Source organism: Acomys russatus, chromosome 17 (genome assembly GCF_903995435.1).
Source record: "Acomys russatus chromosome 17, mAcoRus1.1, whole genome shotgun sequence".
NCBI lineage: Eukaryota > Metazoa > Chordata > Mammalia > Rodentia > Muridae > Acomys > Acomys russatus.
In genome coordinates, this window is record NC_067153.1 from 53,803,609 (window position 1) to 53,827,107 (window position 23,499).

A 23,499-nucleotide genomic window follows, 5' to 3' on the forward strand; every position below is an offset into this window, starting at 1 on the left:
GATATGATGAAGTCCCCAAAGAAGCTTTAATTAGTGGCTAAGGATTTTGAAACAGTTTTTAAATCCTTATTAGTGATTTATATTTCTTATTTTGGTAACTGTATATTCCATTTATTTTCCCACTTATTGAATTAATTAGGGTTTTTTTTTTAAATGATTAGTATAGGCTGTCTCTTACCTTGGCTGACTTTTCTTTGATTTACAAAACCTTTAAATTTTTTATACTATCATATTGATATTATTTTCTGTACTATTAGAGTCCTTTTCAGGAAATCCTTTCCCATGCCTGTATTTTCAAGTGTTTTCCTTATGGTTTTTTTTTTTTTTTTTTTTTTTTTTTTTGACAGTTTTAGGGTTTGAAATCTTGCATTAGGGCCTTTGATCCAGTTTGAACTGAATTTTGTACAGGGAACAATTTTTTTTTTTCTAGGCCTGTAAAGAGCTGGAAATTTTAGTACTGATAACAGTGAATTAGCATATTGCTTTGAGTAACAGCAGCTTTCATAGTATTGACACTAAATAACATGACATGAGGTCTTTGCATCTTTCTTCTAATGTCATCTTCAGCTCCCTTTTAAGTCTGATAAGGAAGCATGCATTTGCCATTTTCATGTACATGAATATATGCACATATGTGGCCAGCTGCACTGCTCTCCCTCGTTTTGTTTAGCTGATCACTTCCTTTCTCCCCCTCTTTTTCAATTTCTTTCTATAACATTTCAAAGACGTTTTTCATTTCCTTTGTTAATTTTATACCTAGGTTACCTTTTTCATCTTGGAAGCTATTATGTATTGGATTTTCCCCTGTTCTTTCTTACAAAGTTTATTATTGGTTCAGAGTATCTACTGGTTTGTGTGTGTTCAGTTTGAATCCAAAAATTTCCTGAAAGTGATGAAAGTTATAAGAATTTTATGAAACTATTTATGGTCTTTTGAGCACAAATTTCTCCCACATGCAAATTTTCCTTTCCTAAATTCACCTTTTTTTTTTTTTTTTACTTACTTTTTCTTTTCTTATTACTATAGCTAAGCATTCAAGTATTATATTGAATAAAAATGCAAAGAGTGGGCACCCTTATCTTGTTCCTGATTTTAGAGAAGGCGCTTTTTGCATTTTTTGATTTGGTACGTTGACATTAATGTACATACACTTTTTGATATTGAGATATTTTTCTTCTAGTCCAAGTTTATTCAGCGCTTTTATTCTGAGAAATGTTGGGACTTGCCAAAAGTTCTTTCCACAATTCATTCAGACGATAGTATATGATTTGTGTTCTTAAGTGTGTGTGATATATGACATTTATTGAATTGTGTGTAATGAGCCACTCTTTTATTTTTATTTTATGTGCATTGTTTGTCTACGGGGTGTCAGATTTTGGAGTTACAGACAGTTGTGAGCTGCCATGTGGGTGCTGGGAACTGAATCTGGGTCCTTTGGAAGAACAGTCGGTGCTCCCAACCATTGAGCCATCTCTCCAGCCCATGAGCCACTCTTGAATCTCTGCAATAAAGCCCACTTAGTTACAGAGCATGGACTTTATAATGTGTCTTGAATTCACTTTGAAAGCATTTTACTTTTGCATCTACGTTCATGAGGTACATTGACCTATAGTTTCCTCTCTTGTTTCTTTCCTTCCTTCCTTCCTTCTTTCCTTCCTTTATCTCTCTTTCTTTAAGACTCTCATCTAGACCAGGGTGACTTCAAAGTTGCTGTGTTCCTGAGAACCGTGCCCTTGGTCTTGTCATCCTTCATGGTCTAGCTCCTGTGTGCTAGAATTACAAGCATGTACTGCCATTCCTGGCTGAGCCAGTGTTCAGGGATACCAGCTCTTCATATCATACATGCAAAGGAAGCACTCTATCAGCTGAGCTATACCTCAGCCCCTTGGGGTTTGCTTGCTTGCTTGCTTGCTTGTAGTACCAGGGCCATGCTGCTGTGTGGTGTGACTTTGGTAGTATTCATTTCCTATTTTATGGGACAGTGTGAGGAGAGTAGATGTTAGCTTCTTTTAAATGCCTGGAGGATTTAGATAGTGAATCTGTCTGGTCACTAGCATTTCTTTGTGGAGACACTTTTTTTTTTATCATTGCTAAAAGTTGTTGCTTATGTAATCTGTTAGAGCTATCACTATCCTCTTGACTTAATTCTGATAGACTGTTGAACTCATCCAATTGTTCTGTTTTCTAGTTTTGGGGGAGTATGTTTTGAAGATATTTCCTGAAGATCCCCTCAGTTTCACTGTCATGTATTTTAGCAGCCTCCCTTAATCTCTGAATGTATTAGCTAAAGTCTTTTACTTCATTTCACGGTCACATAGCTCAACACTCAATTCACGGTCCGCTTCGTCAGTGTGAGGGGTTCTTTTGTTTAGAGTACTTTTTTTTTTTTTTTTGTCATCTTTGCATTTTCTTCCCAAAGAACCAACTGTTTGATTCTCTGTGTTGGTCTCTTCATCTCTATTTCTTAAACTTTAGCCTTCATTTATTTATTTTTCCCAGCCTATTGTTTTGGGATTTAACTTGATCTTGTTTTTCTGATACTTTGAAGTGCCTTGTTGAGGTATTTGGGGTCCCTTCATTTCTTGTGTAAACCCTCCCCACTGTAACCATTTCTCTTACAACAACATTTGCAGTGCACCAGGCACTCTGGTGTTATGTATTCATTTTCATCTGATGCTACACATTTTAAATTTCCTCATCTGTGTAAGAACTACTGTCTATTCAAAGTGTTTTATTTTATTGTTCATTCAAAGTGCCTTATTTTATTTCCAAGTATTTACATAGAATCTGTAGGGTTTTATTTTGTCCTAATTTCTCTAATTAAACTATTATCTGATGGGATACAAGAAATTATTTTCCTTTTTCATATTTGTTAAACGTTATTGGTGCTAAGGAGAATCTAGCTCTTATCTGTTGGGTGGAATGCCCTTCAGATAACTGTAAGTCCATTTGATCTGTGCTGTAGTTTAACTTTGTTGTTTCCTTTTTTAGTTCGGGTGAACCTATCTAAAGAGGAGAGACAGGGGTAACAAAGTCACTTACAATTATTGTATCAGGACTTCTGTGTCCTTTATGCCTGTTAATGTTTGTTTTGTGAAATTGAGGATGTCAATATTTGGTGCAGGTATATTTACAATCGCTATATATTTTTAATGAATTGGTCTCTTTTAAATTTTATAGTCCCTTTGCTATCTTCTGACTACAGTCTGGTTGAAGTCTAATTTATTACCTATCAAAACTTATCAGCCTGTTTGTTTGCTTTCACTTAAGTCTATTATTTGACCCCAGTCTGTGTGTATGTTTGCTAAGGAGATCTGTATCTTGGAGATGACAGACACTGGGATCTTAGGTTTTAATCCATTCAATTTGTTTGCATTTTCTTGGTTATTTGAGGCCCTTTATACTTAAAGTTTACATTAACAGATGTTTGCTAATTCGTATGGTTTTGCCTATTCTTGTTCTGGTTGGATGGTTTTTATTCTCCTTCTTTTCCTTCTCAACTGTTATTATTAGGGTTTTATGTTGATTGTACTCGGCATGAGGGATTTGTCTCTTGCAATTGAACCCCCTGTCCCTTTACATATAATATGACTACAGGTTTCTACTGTGGTCCTGGCTTGGTGGTCATAAAATGCCCTAGTTTTGTTCAGCCTCATGTCTTCTTAGTTCTCAGCCCATTTTAATTAATAGCTTTGCTGAAATGTGTTATTATGTGCTTTCCTGGTTTTATGTTTGCTAGGAGAGGCCTGACGTTATTCTCATGGTTTTGTCTGGTAAATGAGTTGAATTTTTTTCTTTATCGATTTTAGTATTGTTACTTTGGTTTATATCTTTGAATTCCTGACCAAAGTACATCATGGGGAAGATCTTCTCTGGTCTATTGGGGTTCTAAGCATCTCAGTGTTTTCATGGTCAGGTCTTTCTATAGATATTGGGGATTTTTCTGATTTGCTTTCATTAAATACGTGCTCTAACTCATTAGTTTTTTGCTCACTTGCTTATGGTAGAAATTATCCATGAATTCATAAGTTTGACCTCTTGATCCAGAGTTTTTAACACATTGTGGGCGGGCTTAGAGATTGAATGATTGGTGTATGAAAGTAGACTTATCCTGAATTCCTGATATTCCTTCTTTTGCACAGTTGCATCTACCAGTGATGTCTTGTCCCCTTTGTTTTTATTTGAATCATTGAGTTATTTCAACACTTCTGTTTTTTAATCAAAATCTCATTTTCTTTCCAGATTTTTCACATCTATCTTGTTGACTTCCTTGTCTTATATCTTTCTTCTTCCAATTAAGGATTTCTTTTTTCAATTTAATAATTCTCTCTGGAGTTATCAATCATTGTTGCTAGTAAACCACTACATATCTGCAGCTGGGAATTCACCCATGCCTTCCCTAAGGAATTATTATATTTTGAAAGTCTTATTGCCTTTCTCTATAATGTTTTTTGAATTTTCTAATCTGTTGGTTTAGATATATCTTTTACTTTCTCATTGAGCAAAACCCAAACTGTAACAAACTTAAAGCTCTAACAATAAGCCAACAAAATATAGAAACACATTTAAATTTGAGGAAAGACCACTAATATATCACAGATAACTTTAGATAAAAATTACCACATGAATATAAAGACTGTGCGGGCAAATGCCGAGATTGTGAATGAAGAAAGTGAAGGAAGAAGATGGGAAAGAGAAAGACTCGGAGAGAAACAAACTTCAATAAGTAGTGGAAATGACCAAGAATAGAGTGTTGTGAACGAGACGAGAAAAATAAGATTAAAACTAAAAGACAAATGATTGTCCAATAATGAAAACACTTGTAAAAATTATACAAATGTAAGAAGGGAATAAACATTTTAAAAGTTTTACTAAACACACACACACACACACACACACACACACACACACACACCATCAAACTACCATTAAATTAATGCATAATGCTAAAAAGAAGAGACGCAAGTGGCAAGAAAGAAAATTAAACATTAGATAATGATGAATTCTTCACAAGCAAAAATCGGTAAATATATGGAGGATAAAAATAGGAATATCAAATTATAGTGAGGTTTGAAAGTCATTTTTTAACATCAGTCTTAAACATTAGAGGCCTTAGAGGAAGAAAATGAGGCATACAAAGAGTTTGGGTGTGGCCTTCTTAAAAAGAAATTACAATTACTTTACAATAGTCATGTAGGATCATCGGTGGTTCCTGCAGTGTGCTTGACAGCATGACGGGTGATAAAGGAACACTCTAGAGCCCATGGAACAGAGGAAGTTAGAATATGTCTACTGTCAACAAAGTTTTGTCCGTGAGAGACCCAGAAAATACCTGAGGAAGGATGGAGGCCCTGTTAAACTCGCAGACACCAAGGCTATAAGTCAGACTATTGCTATGTTAACATTCTTATTTGGAAATATTTATTTTTATCTTCTTTTATGTGTGTGTGTGTGTGTGTGTGTGTGTGTGTGTGTGTGTGTGTATGTGTTTGTGTGTGCAACTTCTTTTGTTCATGCTTGGGTATGGACAGGCTAGAAGTCAGAATTGGAGGCTTTCTATCTATCCACGCCTTATTTTTTTTTAAGGTAGGATTTAATTAAACCCTCAACTCACATTTCAGCTTAGATTAGGTAGGCCAGTGGGCCCCAGGGATCTGTGTGTCTTCACTCCTCTGTTTTCTATGTGCTGGCATGCCTGACTCTTACATGGGTGTTGGGACTATGAACTCACGCTCTTGTCACAATGATGTTGCCCCAGTGCCTTAAACTCTTTTCATGTCAAAGAAATATTTTCTGTATAAGGGAAATGTTAATTCTGGTGACATTCTTAGCTTCCACCTGATGATGAGAGGCTTGGACCAGATTCCAGGGTGAGGGATTCCTCTTCCTTCCCGTGTCCCCTGGTTTCCCTTGGCTATCCACCATGCCTCACCATCTGCACTTATACAGATTTATGAGGCCCTTCTTCTTTGTCTGTATGGAATACACTCTATATTTTCTTATTCTGAACCTTCTTCACGTAGCACAGGGATAGCTTCTAATCTGCCCTGGTACCTCAAAGTCTCTGTTTGAATTATGCAGGTTGTATTCTGTTGGGTCAAGTTGTGGATCACATTGACTCACTCATGGAAGAATGGTTTCCTGGCTTGCTGGAGATTGACATTTGTGGGGAAGGAGAAACTCTGCTGAAAAAATGGGCACTGTACAGTTTTAATGATGGCGAAGAACATCAGAAGATCTTACTTGATGACTTGATGAAGAAAGCTGAAGAAGGTACATGTTGACACAATTTACCGATGTTTTTATGGTACCCTCACTATTTTTAAAATGACTTTAATATATAAAAATTATTCCCACCCATGGGGTTGAATTGAATGATGCTACATTCTATTATAGAGACGGCTCAGAAAAGTAAAGTTCACTCCCTGTCAGTAAGAGCTTGTGTTCTGTTTTTTAAAAACATTGATTTCAAGTTTAAGTGCTGAATGCTTGAGTATCACATCTATGCTGGTTTTTTTTTTAAATAGCTCTAATAAAATACCATGGACAGGCAAATTATAGAAAAACCTGTTTGGGCTTTAGGTTCTGGAAGGTCAGGGTCTATAGTAGTATGGACGACAGGCAGCAGACAGGGCTGCTAAAGCTGGAAGCTGAGATCTCAAGTCTCAAGTTTCAGATAGGCAGCAGAGGAGGTTCACAGGGAATGGAATTTGGCCTTTGAAAACTCAACTCCTGTCCCAGTCGACACAATATCCTCCCAGTAAGGCACACCTCTAATATGTCCAAAACAGCCATGAACAGCTGCTGACCAAATATTCAACTGCCTTCAAAACACCACAATAGTCTAATCTTTTAAGTAGAAATACTAACTGAGCTCATGTTACAGAACTGCTCGGAAGATGGAAGCTCATCATTGGTAGATAGATAGCAGCATCCTTGCCCTGTGTCTTAGATAGCAGCATCCTTGCCATGCATCTTAGATAGCAGCATCCTTGCCGTGCATCTTAGATAGCAGCATCCTTGCCATGCGTCTCCTCATAGACGTGGCAGAAGCAGAGACTGGGTGCTTGCTAATCAGAGGCCATCTGTGATAATGCTGGCATTCCACTTCATAGTGAATACACATAGGCATATGTGTTTAAAGTTCTAAGCACATTGATATTAATATTTTATGTTTGTCAGTTTTTTTTTTAAAGAAAAATCTAAGGTTGGTTGGAAAATCTTAAGATGTGTTTTCTATAAGCCAGGACCACAAATTTTATATTCTCTAACATTTTAAAAATAATCTTCTACATACTTCTTAGGAGACCTGCTAATAAATCCAGATCAACCAAGGCTCACTGTTCCAATATCTCAGATTGCTCCTGACTTGATTCTGGCTGACCTGCCTAGAAACATTATGTTGAACAATGATGAGTTGGAATTTGAGGAAGCACCCGAGTTTCTCTTAGGTAACTATCTCTTTGGTGTATTGAAAACAAGACAAAACAAAAACCTACCAAACAAACAAACAAAACAAAAACAAACAAGTAAAATGCAATTTTTTTTTCTGCTTGGTTTCTTATAATCATATCTTTATTAATCTCTACTGGCTTTATATATCTGATATAATAGTTTTCACTTGGAATGATATATCTTAACATTGTGTTATATTGCAGATCTGGACTTTTCTTTGTATAAGGCTTGTAGACCAGGCGATGAAGATAGGCCTAGCAGGAAGCACAGGTGCTTTTGGGACCTGTCCTTAAGCTTGCTCTGATCATGAGCAACGATGTGGCAGGAAGGAAGGCTTCGGATGATTGACATGGAATAGTCACTTCTAACCCCAGGGAGGTTAAGCAGAGGGCGAACATGTTTGTGCAGTCACTGCAGTGAAGCTCGGGGAGCAATATGGAACTCTATCCAGTAGTCACAAGACTTGGGGATTAGTAATCAGAAGCATTAAATTGGAAGTGCTCTACTTCTGACATCTTGTGGTTGTTCTGTTTTGAGTGTGCTGCACAGTTCCTGGTTATTGGCCGAGCCCGTGAATTCAATCAAAGGCTTTCAACAGGGCCCTGATGAAAATCACCAGATTCACATAACATAATTAGCTCTTACTAAAATATTCTAATTGCTATCGTAACTTTGTATACTCATCTTGAGGCATCAAAGATGTTTTGAGCTATGATTTATAAACTAAAATTGACAAAGCTTACAACTTGTAAGAACTTCCTGAAAGACATGCTCAGCATGCTTTATTAAGTTTGAATTTTTAACTGACATGTGAAAACAGCATATATTAGTGGAATAAACACACCCTGCTATGTGCATACATTGTGAAATTCAATGGAATTATTTGAAATATGTGTGTGGTCTATGATAATCATTTTTTGTGTGTTTTGAGAATACTTAAAACTTGGTCTTTTAGCAGTTTTCTAGATGCATACTGCTAACAGTAGGGTGATGTTCTCAAGTTCAAAACCTCTCTGAAAGTCATTAGGAAGACATAAAAACATTGGCTGGATTTAATCTGAAATATTTAAAGACCATTTGGTTATGCTGGATGAGGTGTTTGTTACTACTGTGTGTGATGCATTTAGTTTTAATTTAGCTGCCATTAAGTATTGCCTAGGATCTGATATGATATAATAGTTTAATCTAGTAGGAGGAAAATGACAGGATATATTATTATTTATATTCCTATGACTTGATATTTGTATATTCAAAATCTAGGATATGACATAAGATGCTAAACAAATCTCTTTAGCTCTTTGTTGTTCACAGTGATGGGAAGTTTAGTATACATGTTAATGCCTTGGAACTATGGCAGCAAATACACTTGTAGTTGGGAAAGAGCCAAATTGCTTGTATCTGGGTATAGGCAAGCATCTGGGTATAGGCAAGCATCTGGGTATAGGCAAGCATCTGGGTATAGGCAAGCATCTGGGTATAGGTAAGCATCTGGGTATAGGCAAGCATCTGGGTATAGGCAAGCAGTAGACACAGAGTGCCCTTTCTCTGAAGGGTCTTAAGTTTCCAGATAAAGTAGGCTACAGCATTCATCCGATTACAGTGTTTTTAAGATTAGTGGAAAGGTTTTGAGCAGTTTATTAGGAATGTTTCCAAAGGCTACTTTAAAGCACCCATGTTTATATTCCATTAATTAAATAGAAAATGTTTCCCTTGCTCTTGTCTCTTCCCTAGTGCCTAAAAGCTAGTGCACTCCGTGTGTCATTATAGACAGCTGTTTAAATCAAATCTTCTCAGTGCTTGTGCCATTGTCATTGTTGTTTGGGGATCATTTGCAGTCTGACTTGTCTGGTAGGCTATTTATCAGAATCCCTTGTCACCACCATATGATGGCTGTCTTATTTCTTCCCTATCACGTGTGACAAGCAGAGCAACTCTTGAAGTTGCTCAACCCCAGGAGTTGAGGCACATCAAAAAGCACATCAAAAAGAAATCTATTAAAAACCTTCTTACAGATAGAGATTCCTGTCATATTGATACTTGAATAATTAGGGCAAAATGTTGATCCTTACCCCAAAGGTTTTGAATAACTGTTTGCTTTTTCATGAGTGAATTTGAGGTTTCTCTTCACCTTTTTCTTCCTAGCGAGTGGTTTGACTATATTACACTATGCGTGTTCTATAGAAACTATGTCCAAAAGAAACTCAGGAAAAAAGGTTTTATTCCAGTTTATAGCATACAGTCCGTCTTGAAGGGAGGTCAGAGCAAGAACTCAAGCCAACAACCTAGAGGCAGGAACTGGAGCAGAAGCCATTGAGGGACACTGCTTACTGACTTTCTTTTCATGGCGTTCTAAGCCTGCTTTGTAACACAGCCCAGGACCACCTGCCCAGGGGTAGCAGCAGCCACAGTGGCCTGGGCTCCCCAACATCAACCTCAAAAGATTATTCTTCTGGAAAAGCAGCATAAATAGTACTTCAGTCATCTGGTTTTTTGTGAGTAGAGAACACACCTTGCTTCCAACTTTCTTTCCTTCCTAGGTATCATAAGTACACATAATGGCAGTCCTCAGCTTTATTTTAGTTAGTCATTCATGGAGCATGATGGCTTATACTCCACATTTTTATGACAATGATTCTCAAATAGAGGAATACTTCACAAATTCAGACATCACTACACCCACCTGAAATGTGGATTTATCATCCAAGCATGCATTTCCTCTCTCTTTCTTTTTTAAAACTTTAGATTGATATTAAAAACATCTCATTTTATTTTCATCAGGTATATAGAAAATGAAGTAAAAATAAGTTTTGGGCAAAAAAAATAACAGCATAGTTTTTAGTGGTCTGTGATTGAGATTTGGGGCAGCCCATAGGACAATGTTTAGACAGTGCCTTGTGCTGATGGTGAAAGTGGGCAAACTCTATCCACATATGAGGAGACGAAGTCAGAGGAGTGGTGAAATGTTTTCATACATTCTATCCAGAGGGAAGGCAGGAAGGCTGGGAACTGGATCCATGGGTGAACTGGACCGTGGCTTATTTAATGACTGAAAGAAAGGGAAAGCATCCAAAGAGGCTGAGTCTATAAACAAGGGCTCAGATTTTTCTGAATATACGGCAGGTACAATTATAGCAAATAGAATGGATTTGATTTCTCTGCTTGGGACAATAAAATGCTTTCTACGTTCTTTTCAAAAGGTGATGGAAGTTTTGGATCAGTTTATCGAGCTGCCTATGAAGGAGAGGAAGTGGCTGTGAAGATTTTCAATAAACATACATCACTTAGGCTGTTAAGACAAGTAAGAAATACCACGGTGTTATTAAATTAAGCCATATATCTACCTTTTTCTTGGAAATTTTTATTTTGCATACATGTATCAAAATGTAAAATTAAGATGCTCAAAAGTTTGAATTCCTACTACTTCCTTTCGTTAAGGAGCTAAAACTTTTCTTTCTTCTGATAAATGGCAAAGAAAGTGTTGTGAAAACTCTTGTAACATCGGTACTTAAGTCTGAGGTAAAACTAGCAGAAGATTCACATTTCCTCTTTCACTGCTTAGCCTAGGCACTGAGAGGGCACATCATTGGCCAAGGGGAGGACATTCGTCAATGCTGTCTGAATGTAGGATCCTGAGGACTGTCAGGGATGTGTTTTGTCCTTTGTGCAACGCAGTCATTAGACCCTCCCTTGCTTCTGTTTGCATCAGCACTCGAAGCCTGGAAAGCCCCCGAGTCTATGTTTTCTACAGAGTATTTTTTTCTTCATTTTCTGTGCCACAGAGATATTGACATTTCAGTGAACATAGAATGTCTTACCTATTAAAGGATGAAATCGGTGATTAAAGAAGAGAAAACACATCTTTTGCATTTTATAAGGTTGTTTGCTCAAGTTTCTACCCTCTCAGTGGGACCTTTTATAGGCTGGGCACTGCTGTGTGTGCTTTTCCAGTTAGGTTACATGGCCAGGACACTAGGAGAACCAAGGTTATACTGATTCCCATAGTCAGGAAAGCTTTTCTCTGGTGTTACTATACTTCACTCTTTCTGCTCCACACTGCACCATTTTTTCCTTCTTAATTTGTTGGAGATGGATACTTAGCCCTCTGTTTTGAGTTTCTTCCTGGCTCAGAAGCTTTCTCCAGTCAGCTTTAACAGATAAATTCCTTCACTTCCAGCCTTGAAAAGTAAACCTACAGGACTTTCTCACTATATTGCTGATTCAGTCTAGTCACTCTGTATAATTCCCTTGAGCTTTCTAGCTGGTTTCATTTTCTCAAGGTGGCCTTTCTTAGCGTGATGAACTAGTTCCAGCCTGGGTAGGCACATTCCACAGACATGTGGGTTTAGACATGTGAAGTCTTGTGTTTCAAAAGAGCCAAAAAAAAAAAAAAATCCCTACCTAAGCAACAGCTTTTAAGTAAAGAGAAGGGCAGCTCTTGGTCTTGACCAAGTCACTGTCATTATCTTGATAAGCACTTTTGTTCCAGGCAATGCTGTGTGCTCATTGGTGGAGTGCAGTGTCAATGAGCCAGTCACTGTGGCAACGAGGGCTAGGTTGTTTAGAATAGTCTCAGCAATTTAATTTGAGGTTAGGACTGAGGTCAGGTTTCCTTGAAGTCACTGAGCTGTGTAGGTGAAGATTAGTTACCTGAGCAGAAGTTCACATACTGTTAACAAAAGAAAGAGGGACCATGGAACCAACAGCAGTTGCTCTAGTGCCTGCTTGGGTACTGGTAGTAGCTACTCTTCTTTTCTGCTCACATATAGAACAAGGAGAGACAGGACTATAAGAAAAGTAAGCTTACTGGTGATTCTGCTGTCTTTTAGTAGAACTCAAATTTAGAATCTATCCTCACAGCTTTACTTGGTTTATTTAAACTATTGTTTGTGACTGAATCCAAATAAATTTGGCAACCTTTAACCATCACATACAAGATTTTAGCCTGAATAATGAACAAAAACAAAAAAAACCCCTATTCATGCAAAGCATGCTGAGGAATTTTATTGTTGGTAGCACCAAAAGTCACACTGTAGTCACAGAAATGAAATTAAACCTATTCTAAACTGAAGCTAGTCTTTGAACTAAGTCTAGCAAATTGCTTTCAGTTGAAGGGTAATTTGTCAAATCCATTAACTTTTTAGGCTTCTTCATTGAATATGTACATGTTTCAACTTTTCTAGAATATGTTGGACATACCAAAACACTATGAATACATACAGAGATGGTCAGTGTATCAGCACTGAGGTGCACTGGGGGTATGATGGAAGAAACACAGAACGTGGAGTGTACATAGTGGTCTTCTTTTTTGAGGGTTACTCTGCCCTTGTTCTCAAGCTGGGAATGACCTGTTGCCTGCTATGTCTCCTCCCTGGAAACTGGGGAGATTGCCATCACCCATTCTTTCTTCTTTCTCATCATAGACACTGTTCTTCCCCAATATAGAAAGTCTGTCTTAGTCTTCTGACTGTGCCCGGAAGCTAAGGAGAAATAACAGACCTTACGTATGTCAGGATTAACAAGCTGAGCTACTCAGATATGATGAGAAAAGGTTTATCTACTGAGCAAATAAGACTGCAGTGTCAAGCTTGGTTTCTTGGAAAAATATTCTCTTGAGATAGACAGTCCCTCTCTGTTAGCGTTCAGAACTCTGCAGGCTTCATCTTCCTGGAAAAAGAAGTAAGCATGGCTACTCCACAGTTTTGAAGCCCCCTGTTAGCGAGCAGAGCTTCTGTTATCACAGCGTAAACTACAAGTCAGTTTAACATCATACCCAATGAAAATTTCAACTAAGTATGACATCAGAATAAAGACTATAAGGAGAAAAGAGAGAATGGAATTTAGAAACACCCCCCCCCCCAAGAAGTTGGAGAGTAGTCCTCTAAGGCATAGAAGTAGTCTAGAAGGATTTGAGTGTAGAAAGAATAAACCTCAGCTAAGTTACACTTTGGGAATAAATGCACATGGAGAATACCATTGATTATTGACTTCACTCACAGTGACGTCACCAAGGAGAGTATTGAGCTACCTGGAATGTGATCTAGGAAAGGGACTGCCAAAGCTGCAGTAACATCTCGGCTCGTTGTTGCAGTTTGGAGATGGTTTTAAGAAGGTGGGCCAAGGCAGTATTTAAGGAAGATGAGCATTTAAGGAGGTAGTAGTGTTTGGCTGATACGTGAGTGTGAAAAGGCTCTCAGCCCTGTGAAGGGTGGGTGGGGGGATTCTCAAAGCCGAAGTATTAGCATAGGCAAAGATCCAGGCTGAGAGGAGATGGCACGTGCTTGGGACTGAAAGATCTTCAGGTGGATGAAGGATGGTGAAAAAAGAAGAGGATGAAAGGAAGTAGGATGCATGAGGCGATATGGACTTAGAACAAGTCAGGCTATGGGGACATGGAAATAAATGAGGTTTAAAAATATTTATTTTTATTTATTTGTATAAATGTTTCTGTATGGTGTGTGTGTATGTGTGTGTGTGTGTGTGTGTGTGTGTGTGTGTGTGTGTGTATGCCCATGGGTACATGAAAGTGTATAGGATCGCTTGGATCTGGAGTTACAGATGATTGTGAGTCATCTGATGTGATATAGGTGTTGGATACTGAACTTGGGTCCTCAGGAAGAACAGTACAAACTGTTAACCACTAAGTCATCTCTCCACCCTCAAACATGGGATTTTAATTACAGAGTAGTAGGCAGTTATTCAAACTTTCAGGCAGGAGACGCCATCTATTCCTATGGATTTGACTGTGTGTCCTTAGCAAACTTTGTTGTTTTGAAACTAGAGGCTACAGTTTACCCTTTATGTCAGTTGATGTTAATTCACCAGTGTCTGCTTAGGGCCCAGGGCTGAGATAGATTCTGTGACTCACTATAGTTAAGAGGCTAGGATAACACTACCTGTTAGTGTGACCACCTATGCGCGCCGTTCCCACATTAAATGGTCTCATAAAGGCAGATTAAAATGAAGAATAGAATTCAAAGATGCAAGTTGAACATTAGCTCAGAATTAGCTGCTTCCTGTTGGAAATGGTTAGAATTTCTTTCTAAATAGAAGTAGGGAACAAGGCACCAGTTCCAACAACCCAGTCATTGAGAGAAAGCTGGTCACGGCTGTAGAGCTACAGGGAGGCAGATGATGGAGCCTTGATGATGTGACACTCACATGGTTCTGAACTCTTGCAGGAGTTGGTGGTACTTTGCCACCTCCATCACCCCAGCTTGATATCTTTGCTGGCAGCTGGGATTCGTCCTCGGATGTTGGTGATGGAGTTGGCCCCCAAGGGTTCCTTGGATCGGCTGCTGCAGCAGGACAAAGGCAGCCTCACCAGAACCCTCCAACACAGGATTGCATTGCACGTAGCTGACGGCCTGAGGTAATGGGCTGGCACTGCACTGTTTTCTACTTAACGCATGAATATTACAACCACGAGTTCGCTCCCAGGCTCCCTGTAACACCACTCCCTTTCTACTCTGCTAGCAACTTTGATGCAAATATTAAGTTCTGTGATACAGCTTTGTAACTTTATATCGTAATGGTAAAAGATCCCAGAACTTCATAGTTCGTGATATGAAGTAGCACTTAAACCAAGTATTTGTGTTCTTGATCTCATGACCTGAATCATAAATATCTACCCCCTTGTGATGACAACTATGTTAAGCCACCAGACATCAAGGAAAGTATGAAGGAGAGAAACTCGAATCCTAAAAATTATTCCACACTCCTGCAGCAGATCACAATAATAATAATTGTTGGATTCTACATGAATATGTCATGTAACTTAGACTCAGGCCTGAAGCTGGATGCACCTTGTGTGTGTGTGTGGGGGGGGGGGGGGCGGGGCCAGTAGCGCAGAGTAGAAAGGCTATCCTTGAAAACAAAGAGCTCGATAAACCGCTTTTGCATATATGTTAGTAACTACAATCTTTGTCTTTCTAACCCACACCCTGTTTTAGCCTGCAAACTAGGATGACTACTACTGAAGGCTCTTGTGGTAATTGTAGGGTCCTGTATTCAACGGTTGACATCCTTCTCACTGCTTTCCATTTTCTTTCATCCCATGGTCTTGCTTTGCAGCCATGCTTCATTTCTTCGGCCTTTCTGATCTCACACCTAATCATTAACAAACACATCTAGACTTTCAATCAGATACTCTCATAGATTCTCTCCCTCAGCCTCTTTTATCCCCCATTATTTCTCATCACCCTTGCATGGCCTGTGTCCCATTAAACGGCCCTAGAAGAACAAAGCCATTGGGCCAGGGTTTCTCCTGTTGGGGACATATTCTTCCCTCACCTCCCAAGTTCTGTACTCATCCACAGACCTTTCTGAGGTTCCTGAATGGGGCTAGGTTTTATACCCACTGCCAGCCTACCCAGCAGTGGCTAACTCCTGAGTATTCTTTTGCCTTGTCACTTTATGTAGGTTTATCCTGTTACCTATCTCTCTGTCCAGTCTCCAGAACAGGGAGTCCTTGGAAATGCATGTTGGGAGTAGAGGGTTGGTGCGTGGGAACAGATAAGGACACAGGGACAGGGGATGGGGATGGGGATGGGTGTGGGGGAGGGGAAGGGAATGGTGAGACGGGACACCACAGCTTGCACCATTTTTCCAAGCAGTAGATGCAAATTATCCCCCTGCTCTGAATGCCTGTGAATAGATTTTCACCAGTAAACATTGAGAAAGTGCATGGGCAGGAAGGAAAATGGGCAACCATCTTCTCCAGAACTACTGAAAGCCATGAAGATTTTGAAATGGACTAACATACAAGCATTTGGATTTGGGTTGGTATGTCTGCTTTTGAACACCAGGGGGCGCTTCAAATAATCTGAGCTCAGTAAAGGGCCCTTTAGGCTCCTTATATTCCAAACCATCACAACCATTTTTTAAATTTAACTGATCCCTGGGCCCCAGATTTTCCTTAAAAATGTCGTGTAATTTTGAAGTGTTCGTTTATAAACTGAAGACTTGTTGTGTGTATTTATCATTTAAATTTTATATCTACACCACTGTAGCCTCCATCTCTCTGGTCTTTATTTCAAATAACAAATCTATTTTCATGAATCAAATGGAAGTTCAGCATATGCTCCAATCCTTTGCTTCATTTGTTATTCCTATAAAGTCAGGAAGGAATTCTAGATCTGGTTCCGCAGGACGGTAGTAGGTACCAGTAGCTGTTAGTTTTCTACTAGGACTAAATGTAATCCTAAAATTCAATATTAAAAATTGTATGAAAAAAACCTCTTTGATAAATGAAAAATAAATCTATACATACTAAAAATTATTCCAAATAATTGTTAACATGTGGTTATAACTATGAGGTAGAAAATAATAATAAAAACACTCTCATTAGGGCTTCTTAGGATCTAAGCCATTTATAATGACATGTAAAAAATTCCTCAGAATTCTCACTAGTTTCTAAAACTTCCTCTGTTTCTGGATGTTCAAACTTGAATTCATTTTCCCTGCTATTGTGTCCCCTGATGAGCATGTGTTTTCTCCTGTGTTCCCTATTTGTTAGGATTGGATCAGTACACTCTTAGGAAACCCGCCTCCTTCCCCGTCTACAGCTGGTATTCTTTCATATGTTCCCAGCTAGCCTGGGTTACACAGTGAAACTTAATCTCAATATCAGACTGCTAATCAATATAGATGCTTATATATCTGTATATCATTATCTATAAACTATATAATCTAATCTACCTATTCATATATATGTATTCATCTATCTATTTATATCTATCATCTATCTATGTCTATCTATCTATCATCCATCTATCTGTCTGTCTATCTATCTATCTGTCTATCTATCTATCATCTATCTATCTGTCTATCTGTCTGTCTATCTATCTATCTATCTATCTATCTATCTATCTATCTATCTATCTATCTACCTACCTACCTAGCCATATCTACCTATCTGTATCTGTCTATTTTGTATCATCTCTCTGTCATCTGTCGTCTACTTATCTGCCTATCTCTATTTCCATGTGCCTACTAGATCATTGAATTGATTTTATTCTATAGTTTTTATCGATTTGTTTTTATTTTTATACTACTACTTCGATTCTGACTCAGTATCTATAGGGAATTATCAGAATATTTTCCTGGAAATAAAAATCTAATTAGCCTTGAGATCCCCTGATGTTTCCAGTTACCTGCCAGGCACTTCTCAGCTCTGTGGTGGCACAGCATGGACGCTCTTCCTGAGAGCACTTCTTAGTTTGCAGCCTCACTCTGCTACTTCTCTGGTCCATAGTCTAACCATGCAGACTTCCTTATGTTTATCTTTTCCCTCACAAAGTTCTCTCGGTGAGAACTTGTTTTTCTATGGATTTATTAGCATGCCACCTCTACCTTAAAGCTCAAGTTCTTCAAGGAGCCTGGGCCTTTCTTACATGTATTTGTACTTGATTGTTTGGTTGTATCTTTATGAGCCACAGATTCGTGTTGTTGCTGGGCTTTCCTTAAGCTCTTCATTTCTCTGCCTCGGCATCCTCAGTTCACTTGTGACACTTACACTTGCCACATGCACGACTTCCTATCAGGCACTGAAGAAAGACAGGGAGAGATTGTGGTGTGGCTAAGGTTAGAGAGCCTGTGTGGAGGAAGAGACAGCTGTGCTGCTTGCACCTCCGTGCGTTTTCTCTTACTGCTTCCCCAGCATTTGATACCCACACACTTCTGTCAGGTTATTATTAGCTGAGCACCCGCCTTTTCCTAGACTGTGACTCTCTTAACAGCAGAGGTATAAAGATGGCTTTGTGTCCACTCGTGAGTGACCCTCAGAGATGCCTAATGAATTATTTGTTCAAGGAATGAATGTATTCTATTTTTAGCATAATATATTCAGTATAAGATAAAGTTGACTTTAAATTATAAAAGACAGGGGCCTCTTAGTGATTCTTGTATTAATGGTGATTAAAGACAGGTTAACTGAGTATAGTCTATGTTAATGAAATATTTGACAATATTTATTCCCATACAATGATTCAATTCATTTCTCTGAATTATTGTCACTGAGAAATGATTTGTGCTTATTACAATTTCAAAAGCTTTTTTTCTTTTCTATTACAGTGTATTATAATTGCACTTTTAAGATTAAATTCTATAATTAAATATTGTAATTAAACCAAATAATTTTGATCTCCATGTGACATAATTTTAAGAGGACTATCTTTTACTCCTAGAAAAGTATTCTGAGGGAGCTTGTATTCTATTTGTTACTCAGAGAAGGATGTGCTATGGAGGTTTGGAATGATATTTGGTGACATATATTTTACCTGTTTGACTTTTTAATTCTTAATCCCTTGGCTTTTCTCAAGAACAGCTAATGGCCTTCCAGTAAGTCCTTAGTCAATTTTCCTTTCAAGCCAATTATTATTGTTAAGGTCAACTTCATTACTGCATTTATGTTATTGATCAGCTAAGACTTTATATCCTGAAATGAACAGATCCAATGTCATGGCTTAAGTACATCCTGGAAGAAAGAATCAACTCAGTAGTTAGTTAATGGAGTCAAAAGACATGTCTTTTCTAGGCTATTTCACAATAGAAAGGTCCAGATGCCATCACTCTCTGTTCTTAATGATTGGTAAGAGGCAATGAAGTAAATATTTTTTAAATATAACCTTAATCAAATTCCAAACCACAAATAAATAAAGAATTAAAAAAAAACAATTCTCCATTAAGTCCTGGAAAAAAAATCCTTTCAGAAAAGGTCATAATATACCCCTGATGTTAGTGGACGGGGAGAAACAGAAATTTAAAGAGCTCTAATGAGAGGAAATAATAGCTATTTCAGTGTTTGGGAAACCCCAACCTCCTCCACTGTGTTTGCAGAATCAATAGTAATACTTGGTTGAGATTAAAATGTTGTACTTCATTTGACCATGTCCCCTGGAGGGGGGGACCTGGTGGCACTCAGAGGAAGGCAGCAGGTTACCAAGAAGAGACTTGATACCCTATGAGCATATACAGGGGGAGGAAGTGCCCCTCAGTCACGGTCATAGGGGAGGGGAATAAGGGGAAAAGGGGAGGGAGGGAAGAATGGGAGGATACAAGGGATGGGATAACCATTGAGATGTAACAAGAATAAATTAATAATAAAAAAAAAGAAACATTCAGGAGTATAAATGAAAAAAAAAAAGAAATAAATGATTCACAACTTAAAAAATGTTGTGCTTTATATAAGGTAAATTGTATTATTTGCTCAAAATGCCTACATCCGGGTACTTTCTGGCTCTATTTCACACCCAGGTATTGTACTACCTGGGACAGGTCTTGCCATCGTCTCTGTCCGGATGGTCCTTGTCAATCTTAACACACAACAGTGTGGGTTGCATCGCCTCAGAGCTGGAGATAATAGCTGGGGAAAAGCTTATTACTTGATTTTTTTTTTTTTTTTGAAAAAGAAGAAAATATTCTTAAAAGCAGTAGGAAGAAAAGTAATCAGAAAAAAGAAGGTAAATAGCAAAGATGAATGATGTAATTCTAAAAGCTAAAGAAACCAATTTCCACATAATTTTAAGATGATCAAAGCAGATGAATAAAAGTTATAATAAACATTAAGCACGTAGCTAAACTCCATTTGCTCTTATTTAACTCTGTCGTTTCTGTCCTTTGGGCAGGCCTGGCTGGGCCTGAGCACTGGGCGGTCTTGCTGCAGCTATCTCCGAGGTGTTGGGATTACAGGCATCACCAGACCAGTTAATGTAGTCCAGCTTTAAAATTAGCCCCAAATCCCCTTTGATTGGTGAGGGAATTTGGAATTCACGCTCAGTCAGCAGCTGCTAAGTTATAATGAGAAAGTGGCCAGCCCTTGCTGGGGACGTGGCTGTGTGTAAGAGGTCAAGTTGCCTGCTAGGCTTGATGTTTTCGTTTTGTGGAAGAAGCATCACTTTGCTTTTAGTATTTGATCTGCCTGTTTTAGGTCTGTTTCCCGCTATGTGTTTCAACTACCGAGGACAAAGTTAACATAGCATTTCTGATGTTTTGCATAAGTAACATAACCTACTGGAAAAAAAAAATGACCCAACTAATATAACATGGCCACCCTTTGATAAGACTTCCTCTGTCTTTTCTGGCAGATATCTCCACTCAGCCATGATTATCTACCGTGACCTGAAACCCCACAATGTGCTGCTTTTTACCCTCTATCCCAATGCTGCCATCATTGCGAAGATTGCAGACTACGGGATCGCCCAGTACTGCTGTAGAATGGGGATAAAGACATCAGAGGGCACCCCAGGTAGGAGGTGAAACCTAGCTCTTGTCGGTGGGTCACCAGGGGCCTCACATGTGCGTGTGCGAGAGCTCCAGCACAGGTGGCCTATCACAGTAGGAATAGATACTTATTGCCTAGAGAGTGATGACCATGGCATTGCCACTTTTATCATCCTATTTTCCAGAACAAAAACAACAACAAAGATGATTCCATATAAGTCTCATTGCTATTTCTAATCTACAGCTCAGGGACTGAGTTATGAGAGAATGCTAAAAATGACTATAGGACAGAACATGTGCAAAGCCAGGCAGCCTAAGACCAAAAGCACCACCAGCCCAGCACTAGTTCAACCCAAGGTCAGAGAGAAACAGCTCCTTTATGGACAAGGACAGCATTACCGTGTGCCATTGTCTACTTTGGAAAGAGGAAATATGAGATGGTTCCACCCTTAACTCCATCATGGACTTCCTGTTGAGGATGACAATTAATGCTGTGTTCTATGACAATTACAGAATTGGCTGAAGTGAATGGTGACTGATTGGCTTTAAGTCTGTCAACATCTATACAAATAAAGCAGTCACTGGGCAAATTAAGTATCCTCTAACTATTCAACGTTACATGATAGGTAGATATCACGTTGCAAGGTCACTAGGAACTCGCTGGAGATTTTCAAGAAGCATTTCAACAGTATCATAGCTTAGATGTCTTCTAAATAGAAAAAAATGGTAGTATGTTACTATACTGGTATTATGTTACTAAAGATATTAATTCTGGAGTGGTGAAAATAAAAGTGAAGAACATTTCCAGAAACATTTCTTTTTTATTTTTTTATACTCATGATTTTCTAAACCTTCCTTCCTTTCTTTCCTTTTGCTTCCCTCTCTTTATCCCTCCTTTCCTTATTTCCTCCCTCCATCTTTATCTTTACTTCTTTCTTGATTGAGAGGGGCTCTCATATCATGTAGCCCGAGCTGGACAGGAACTCTATAGCTGAACATGACCTTGAACTTCTGATCCTCCTGCTTCAAGTCCAGTGCTGGGTGACGGAGATCAAATACAGGGCTTTATGAGTGCTATCCAAGAACTCTTAAAAGTTATCAATATTCCCTGCTTGATTGTCATCATCAATAATTGCAAAAACTTCCAAAGTTCTGAGCATCAAGTGCACACTTGATGAGAAGGTATACATGAGCCTAATAAGTGTTTTAAGTCTCTTCCTGATTTATGATCTTGTGGTTGAAAGTTATATTAGAGGATTTCCCAAGAAAATAAATATACAGAAAATAGTGTTTAATAGTTTAATAATGGACAGTTTAATAGATGAAAGGTTGATGTAATAAATATCCAATTGCTGTGCTAAGGGAATAATAACATATTTTAAACACTCTCCCAAATCCCTTCTAAATTCTAACAAGGTAAGCATAAGGATTGCTAGTGAATTAGCTTTGTGGGTAGCTTCTCATTTTAAAGACTCTTGTCTCTGATTGTGTCCGTGGGTTTAAGAAAGCACATGGCACAGGGGCCAGTGAGAGGGCTCAGGTGCTTGCCACCAATTCTGAAAACTTAAGTTTGATTCCTGGAACTCATATGGTGGAAACAGAGAACTGTTTCCTGCAAGTTGTCCCCTGACCTCTGTACACATGTCATGGCATGTGCATGAGCCCCCTCAAGAAAACAAACAAATAATAAAAACCCACCAAAATAGAAGAAGGGAGCATAATGTGCTACCATGCTTGTGCTGTTTGTGAAGTCTGTCAACTGGGGGCACATGCATAGGTCAAATGAAATGTTCCAGAAAGAATCTGCAAAATGCTACGTACAGATCTGAGTTAGATCTACCGTGAACCTTTTAAACTTCCTCTCGTAGTATGTACATTTTATTAATACTGTGCTTAGGAGATTTACCTGCATCATGTCCGTTAGCTCAGGGGTGTTACTATGCTGTTACAGTTAAACAGACGTAGAAGTTAGCTTTCACTCCCCATGATAAGATTCCTCACAAAATCTGTCAAGGAGGAAGCATCTTGGCTCCCAGTTGTGGACGTTTCACTGACTCCATTGTTTTAGGTTGAAGTTACATAAAATAGATATGAGTTACATGTGGTGGAAGAGGCTGCTCACTTTCTTGGCAGCTAGGAAGCAAGGAGAGTTGGGAGGAAGAGAGGATGGAGGAAGGATATACCTCTAGATTCCTGTAGAGAAATTGTAATCTAGCAACATGGCTACTCTGGCAAGACCCAAAAATCTAGGTCTGTGTGATACCCCTGGAATACAGACACATCCTTAGTACACACCCTTAATCCCTCTGGCTGGAATACATACCCTTAATCCCTCTGACTGAAATTTAGTACACATCATTAATCCCAAACAATAACATCTATTTGAGGGGCTGACAAAGTGATGAGATTTAACAAAAGGAGTCAGAGAACAGACAGGAAAGAGAAGCTACTTAGGAAGAGACAGAGATAATTTGTAGAGATAACAGTGTATAATACAGAAATACAGTACAGATTGGTGCAGTTTGGTTGAGTTCTGTGCAGGCAGTTCTGTTCAGTTCTTGCAGTCAGTGCAGTCCAGTTCATGGAGTTCAGAGGTAACTTTTCTAGGCAGAGCAATTCAGTGAGATGCCAAGAGAAGCCAATTCAAATCAGTCAGCTTGGAGAGGAGTTTAGGTCAGAACAGCTGAGTTGAACCAGCCACCCAGAGTTCACAAAGAACTAGAAACAGTGAGTTTATTCAACAGTCTTTGAGGCTGAAAACATGATAGGCCTAGGTGAGAAGATGCAACTTAGAAGCTGAAGCCTTCAATGTCTGGGCTTGCAAAA

At 38.6% G+C, this 23,499-nt stretch overlaps 1 protein-coding gene across 1 annotated transcript in view; it reads left to right on the forward strand.

Moving 5' to 3' along the window:
- The window catches only part of Lrrk2 (leucine rich repeat kinase 2), a 129,807-nt gene that overhangs the window by 83,276 nt on the left and 23,032 nt on the right, over window positions 1–23,499 (forward strand). The window contains exons 37-41 of the mRNA XM_051160232.1: window positions 6,082–6,273; window positions 7,305–7,451; window positions 10,653–10,753; window positions 14,634–14,824; window positions 20,538–20,698. Coding sequence (XP_051016189.1) covers window positions 6,082–6,273; window positions 7,305–7,451; window positions 10,653–10,753; window positions 14,634–14,824; window positions 20,538–20,698 — 792 coding nt within the window. The remainder of the gene's footprint in view (window positions 1–6,081; window positions 6,274–7,304; window positions 7,452–10,652; window positions 10,754–14,633; window positions 14,825–20,537; window positions 20,699–23,499) is intronic.